Raw genomic sequence first — 7,649 nt, 5'->3', positions numbered from 1 at the left:
TTTGACGACCTTCTCGTCCTTCTGCGTCGTGTCGCGCCGCTCATTGAGCATGCACCGACACGGGTCGCAAAGAAAAAACAAAAGCTAAAATGTACAGTAGCCTCGTGTCACCAGGCTTTCCAATGTACAGTAGCTGGGGGGGGAGGGGGGGGGGGGATCCAACCGACCAATCACGTTTGCCGTTTCACCGAACCTGATTTCGGCGAGTGACAACATCTCTTTGTGCAAATTTCAGAACTATTGTTCGGAGAAAAAGCATTCCAGAACTTTTGAGGAATTAAATTTTATAGTTGAAAAGGACCTTTTGACCGAAAACGGCGGTTTCGGTCAAAGTATGGACAGGCCTTAAGTCATCCTCCATACAGCAGACCAGGAGGCAACTGCTTGGCTTAAAGGACTTGTCATTCGCTAAATTAATAAAGTGAGCAATCGGTCTAAAATTGGTCTAACAGAGAAAGGTTTTTAGACGTCTAAGGACATTGATTAGACGTTATTTCAACAGCTGTAGACGGTCTAATCAACGTATAGTCTAAGCTTAGACATCTAACAAAAACCTTCACTGTTAGACCAATTTTAGACTAGCGTTTTTTAGACGTATCCACAACTTTCCAACATCCCATCGTGCATTGCGCAGAAGTTGCACGGAGCTTCCGGTGCCGCAGCCGAGTGTGATCTACAAGCTCACAACGGTTGCATCTGCGACGCGACGTGAGCTTGTATGTCTGCTGTTAACCGGAAGTGTGGTGAAAACAATTCTCCAATTAAATTCCTGCGGAAAGAGGTGGATAGACAACGTCTAATAGCCCGAAAAATGCTCAGTGGGTCCTTTAGCTCCCGTTTCCCACAATGACTCTCAGGAAATAATGTGATCCTTCATTAGGGCACCGTGATCCTAGATAATCCAACAACTACTGCCAGCTGTCAGCTACCAATTAGACATGTTGTATAATAGCTTATAGCACTTCCTTATAGCCTTATTTGACTTAATGTAACCTCGCCTACCAGGCTTTCTGAGAGAAAGCCTGGTGTTCGTTCACAACAGGCCGTTTGGTTTCCGCCTAAAGCGCGGAAACAACTAGAAGAAGCGGCGTCGCTTTGATTTGGTTCCCTCCGCTTGTTTCACCAATCCTTATTAAAATGCTCGAGTAGCCTAGTGGTCTTGCCAGTCGCTAAAAGTTGGACTAAAAGATGCACATACCAAACAAATTTTTCAAAAGCAAAACTACTCCGCATCAAAGAGTTTATTAGGTAGGCCCTAAAAGTGTGTCCTTGAGCGCAGGGGAATATTTTGGGTTAAAACTGAATCTGGTTTGATCTTTCCGGCAAATTGTAGTCCTTTGAGTACTACAACATGACGTGTTGTGGTTTCTGCTCCAGACCGGTTACAAACCTGAAAAGTGAAGTGATCCCAGACTAGACTTAATGTGCCATAGGCGATGTAAAAAAGAACACACACACGCGCGCGCACGCACACGCACACACACACACACACACACACACACACACACACACACACACACACACACACACACACACACACACACAGTGTGGTGCATTGGTCCCGTCACCGTCCCATATCTTTTCTGACCAGTGTCACTCCTCTCACGCGCACGGGCATGCATCAACCCCCAAGTTCACACCTCGACAACATTTAGTGTCACAGCAGGGCGATTTAACAAAGAGATGAGCCTATATATGCATATCAATACACCATTGTCTGAACCTGTCAACTCCAGTAATGTACTGTAGGTGTTAAGCGAAGTGCGCGACGTCATTAAAACCGTGTACCCCCAAACACTGAATCACCAATGCAACACCACGCACGCACGCACGCACATCATTTTTTTTAAGGGCAAAAGGACAGAGTAGGATACACAGTAAAAAAAAAACAGTGTTCATTTATCAGTTTCTAACTCTTGACAGTGTCCAAATGGAACCAAATGGACCCTCATCTGTCAGAGTTGACAGAAGACCAGGGCTCATACCAGTAGCCTAGCACAGCTAAACAATCCACCCATGTTAAAACAACGAGGGGATGTATACTGCAGTTAGCTGCATTAGTATATAGTCTGGCTATGCCAGGCTATCATACCAGTGTCAGACTGAATCTGAATGAACTCTTCAGTTCTGGAGTGTGTTCTTCCTTTTCACTGCTTCTTAATACGACCGGGAACACAAATCTGTGTCACTTTAGATTTTAACCACTTTAACCATTATTGTATGCTTTAACTATTGTAAATAGCAGATATACTAGCTCAAAGCGCAGCACCGAGTGCCACGCTGCAAGCTTGTAGATCTGCTATTTTTGATAAATCTTGAACATCTTGAACATTTGTGCAAGATTCCATAAATGTCTTCTAAATCCTTCTAAATCAGTGGTTCTCAAACATTTTCATGTCAAGGACCCAAACATTACATGTATTTGGCCGTGGACCCCCATCTAAAAATTAGTTGTTCCAGGGACCCCCCCAGAAGCAAATATTTGAGTTACAAATGATATATTCAAAGATTTGCCAACTATTTCACGATTTTTCAGAAATAGCAGATCTACAAGCTTGCAGCATGGCAGTTGTGCCGTGCTGTGGGCTTGTAGATCTGCTATTTCTCAATAGCTAAAACATAAAATTATTCCAGGTCTTAAAAGAATGAGAGGAACTTTAAAAGAACCTTTTGCAGGACAATAGCACCCCCTACTGACAAACACAGATACATGTGCTACTTTGAACACCTTTTTACAATCCATTAGGTCAATAATATTTATTAACACTGAAAACCGTGCCATCATCACATTAACAATATATTCATAAAAGACAGAAATGTCGTCGAATAAAAGAAGACATTTGGTGCCTTCAAAATGTGTAACAGCTTCTGTAGAGCAATATATTACAGTGTCAAATAAGCTATATGTGAAAGGGACCCGACGTCAACTTTCCTGAAATAATTTTGGTCGCCTTGTTAAACAATAACTCAATAAACTCAGGTGCAAAACATTATTTAAAAAGTACAGTAGAATGTAACCCGTTTTCTTTATTTATATTAATTTACATTCCTTAAAGCTGCAATCTGTAACTTGTTTTTAATTTATAAAAGCATATCTTTTCTGAACCCATCTGCTCTGAACTGCCCGTACCACAAACAAATAAAATAAAACATATTGTCGTTGTCGGGTGGAAACCTCGTATCTCCAAGTTTCAAGTGTGTAAGTTCTTTCGCAAAGTAAAGCCCTGCTTCATCATTCAAGGCCGTCACACAAATGTAGAGAAAACAGCAGATCTACAAGCACACAATGCCTCGCGGTGCGAGGCGTTGTGTGCTTGTAGATCGGCTGTTTTCACTAGTTTAAATCGTTTTTAAAATGATAAATGCGAAACGAACGGTTTTGGACATGCAAGGTTTTCATCGGACAACGACGATGTTCTATATCATCTCTGTTGGGGGGAAATCTCATTACGGTATGCCCTTAACCGATACTTTTCAGGATTCAAATAGCAAAAATAGCAGATCAACAAGCTCTCAAAATGCCAGATGTGATGCTGTTGTGTGCAACTGTAGTGTGATAAGATATGGCATTAATTTACCAAAAACTAAAAAAGTTAAAATATGGCCATAAAATGTTTCTACCCAACAGTCATGATATATACATTATTGTAAGGCGTTATAGCCCAACAGTTTGCAGCTTTAATCATTTACTTTCCTTCATTTAAACCAGAGCAATGTGTCTTAAAGGACGACTTTGTTTTTTTTTACAACAAGGGTTCATATTTTAGATTGTAGAGAAAAGAAAAGATGATTGTTAAAAGGTTTTCATTTACTGCTTTCTATTGTTTTAGTGATTTTAATTTATTTTGATTTCAGTGGGTGGGGGCATGCGTACAAGTGGCTAAATATGTATTTTTAGACACAATAAGCCCATTCCCAAGATGCACCGCAATCTTTCATGGACAGATGTGACTTGTAAGGGGGCTCGTAGTGTTACTGTAAATAGTAATAAAGAAATCACCGGCTTATTAAACATGCCCCCACCCACTGAAATGTCAATTGCTAAAATGGCAATAGAAAGCAGTAAATGAAAACATTTTAACACTTATCTTTTCTTTTCTCTAATTACAATCTAAAATATGTTGTAAAAAAAAAAGTAGTAGTAATAAACAAACAAACCAGTGGCTACTAGACTGTCAAACAAATAAAACGTCCCAGAGTCTAGATCTATAAAATTCCCACAAATATTTGAGATAACAGTTTGTCCAACATGTTTTCAACTGGAAGCTCTTCATAGTAAACAGCAGACAGGTACAAAACACACAGGACGTGAGGTACAAACAAAGGCACAATGGAGACGTTACAAACCCATGGTGAAAACTACACTACCAGAACATTACAAATACACAGTCAGGCAGTATGTCTTCTACACAGCACAAGCCTCAGTGTTCATTTATCCATTTGAAGAATGTACAACGCCCATTTGGTTGCATTTGTACAAGTAAAGGGGAGCACACACTAGACGCGGGCGGGTGCGCAGTGTCACGTTGCGATATTGACGCACGTGAAGCGTCGCACGGTAACCCCAACTGGATGCGGCGTGCTGCCACACAGCACATCCATTTCCCCCGGTGGAGAGAACCATGGGAGAAAATGTTCACCGCGCGGCAACGCTGGAAAAATAGAACAGCTGCGTATCGGCGCGGCAGACCCGCGGCTGCGCACGGCTGCCGCCGCCGGAGTGGGTTAGTTCATTAAAAATAATGGGGCCGTATGTTTTGACGTGTCGCTTCCGCGCCGCCTCCGCGCCGCCTCTGCGTCCGGTGTGTGTTTCCTTTAAAAAGGGGTGTAACTTAAGTGATATGTATTTGTTAGAATTTGTTAAATAGTTCTATATACTTAACCTAAGGGCGAGAAGCGACCTCGCCCTAAAGGTCTCCATAGATCTCCATATATGGGCATAAAAGGGACAAGGACGGAATTGGTCAGATGTCAGAATAGGTCAGCTATACAGTATCCTTCTTCTGAGCCGGGATGAGGTGTCACGCACTGTGACTCACGCAATCACAGGGTATGTAGGTTTTATATAGTAAGTGCGCCCTACGGTCGCAATAATAATTTCTATAGAGTTTGTTCAGTAACTAACAGGCGTCTCCGCCATCTTTTTTTCTTTTTTGAGCGGTGGTAAACCGCTCCATAGAGTGGCTGTGCGTGTGTCTGTAGCCACTTTTTCCTCAGCGTTTTGCCATAGCAATGTGTGTGTGTGTAGCCTGTATTACATCACCAATTACATCCTAGACCTATATCCTAGTCTGAAGACGTTATGCAAGCACGACCACCGCTCACTTCACATTGGGTGTGATTTTTTTTTTTTTTTTTTTCAGGTCGGGATACCGACTTCATCCAATCAGGAGAGAGAAAGACTGCGAGCAGAGAACTGAATCTGGAAGTGATGTGGGGGGAAAGCAGAAATAAATACTACTAAACAAACAGGAGGGGACCCAGTATAGAGCCCTGGGGAACACCGTTGGTTAAGTGAACACTGAGGATTTGACTGTGGACCACTATATGGCATCAGTGGGTCGGTTGGTTTGGTCACTGTTGTATCGTTGGCTGCACAGAGAGTTAACGGTGATCAGTTCAGGCATGCACATCAGCACGGACAGAGTGTTCTCATGCTTGTCTTCAAAGGGCACTTTGTGGCTTAACATTCTTTCTTTGGTATAAATTGTTGTCCTCGGTGGAGTGTGTGTTTGTGTTATTTACAACAGAACTGTGCTTTTCAGCAGTGATTCTCAAATGTCTCTAAGACCCTCCAAATGGAAATATGAAACTATTTTTTGCCAGGGACCCCCCTCTAAGAAGAGGTCTTCGGACCCCCTCGAAAGCCTAATGCTGAATCTCACGGGATTATTATTCCTAATTAAGAATTTTGTCCAAGGGGCGCCCGCTGGCCTACTGGTCCGGGGCGCATACCACATGGGCTTTGTGTAGCCTGGCGGCGTCGCCAGTTCGATTCCCGGTCCGGACGACCTTTGCCGTGTGTCACTCCCCGTCTCTCTCCCCATTTCCCCTGTCAGTCTGCTATCCTATAAAATAAAGGAATAAAAAAAGCCCCAAAAAACTAATCATTAGTAGAATAATTTCGTCCAAGAAATGTACGTGTTGCTATAAATTGTCATCATTATTACCGGTATTACACATTTTCCCACAAAGTTTCCACAATATTTTGAATGTAACCTGTATATAATGGAGTTTAAGTGTTCCTCATTCTACTGGGGACCCCCTAGAACCCCCTCAAGGACCCCTGGAGGGGTCCCTGGACCCCACTTTGAGAACCACTGCTTTCCCACAGCATGACATTATTATGGAGTGTTAATCTAAGAGTTTAAAAAGGCTGTTAAATTAACACTCAGCGCTTTGTGGTGTAAAACTGTTGACACATTAGTCCTTCATGAGTTTCTCCACCAATGGCATCTTAATTAAAGTGATGCTTGTTTACAGCTCAGTAACCATAATCCATAACTCATGGAATTAATGTCAATTCCTCTTCTTGTTTGTTTGGCCTCTCTTTGCTGCAGAAGAGAACGCAATGTTTGACACAGGAACTCACTTGAACCGCACGTTTCCCCACAGTTTGGCCGTTCAGCATTTTGCAGCTCCAGGCTTTTTAGGAAGCGAGTCCGCTCTCTTCTCTAGCGCCACCTGGAGTTCCCTAGGAGGAAGAGAGCGGCGGCGTCACCGGGTCAACTCGGAAAAGCTGACCCAGGCAGTCTGACTTCCCAACGCCCCCAAAGGTGCTGAAGCACTTTCAACCCCGCTGTCCATACTGTATTTTGGGGACAAAAACGTTCAAAACATAATCTTTTTCTCAAAAACATTTTAACACATTCCCTGCCATAGCCAGGGTTTCCCGAGTTTCCAAACCAGAGTTTTCAGAGATTTATATTTATTTAATTTGATTATAAAAAGAAATAAAAAGATTAAACAATTACCGACTTCTTTATCCTGTTTCCGTTTGCTTACTGTGTAAAACAGCTGCAGCTAACTCGAGAACGGAGGCACGGATTTCCAAGCACAACCTTTTTTGTTTGCTGTGAACGGCGTGCACACGCGTGTATGATCGTGCACGATGGACACGCACACACCCAAGTTAAAAGGTAAGAAAAGTCCAGCAGTCTGATACGAAAGACGATTTTGATTAGCTGGCAGAGAATGTTGTTGTTAAAATGCTTTACGATACCAGATAAAATAGCATATCTACGAGATGTAGCGGATCTCGTAGACAGGCTATTTTAGCATAAAACAGGCCTAAAGTGGTTAAGGTTAGGGGGAGTCCAGGGGTGTCAGCTGTGCCCCTCTGCCTGCCTGCCTGTGGGGGGTCCCTGGCTGTAGACTCAGGGCTCCAGGGGGTCCTCGTCCACAGGACCGTGGGTGGGGCTGTTGTGGGTGGAGCCGTACGACTGTGGAGACTTCACTGAGTCAGCGCTGTAGGACGACTCAGCATGAAGCACTTTGGGAAGGTACACCTGTACACAGAGAGAGAGAGAGAGAGAGAGAGAGAGAGAGAGAGAGAGAGAGAGAGAGAAGAGCCCTCAATACCCTCATACATGGATAAATACTTCTCTCCAAAATCAGTGATGTCCACAACCACAAAACACAAAACAACA

General features: G+C 43.2%; 1 protein-coding gene across 1 annotated transcript in view; it reads right to left on the bottom strand.

Moving 5' to 3' along the window:
* Positions 1 to 2,727: 2,727 nt before the first annotated feature.
* The window catches only part of tmem63a (transmembrane protein 63A), a 43,644-nt gene continuing 38,722 nt past the window's right edge, over positions 2,728 to 7,649 (bottom strand). Inside the window, exon 23 of the mRNA XM_080745348.1 lies at positions 2,728 to 7,508. Within this exon, the coding sequence (XP_080601474.1) occupies positions 7,377 to 7,508 (132 nt within the window). The 3' untranslated portion in view covers positions 2,728 to 7,376. The remainder of the gene's footprint in view (positions 7,509 to 7,649) is intronic.

This window comes from Nannobrachium achirus (assembly GCF_963921795.1).
Source record: "Nannobrachium achirus genome assembly, chromosome: 16".
Classification (NCBI taxonomy): domain Eukaryota; kingdom Metazoa; phylum Chordata; class Actinopteri; order Myctophiformes; family Myctophidae; genus Nannobrachium; species Nannobrachium achirus.
This window is presented reverse-complemented; position numbering and strand designations above follow the sequence as displayed.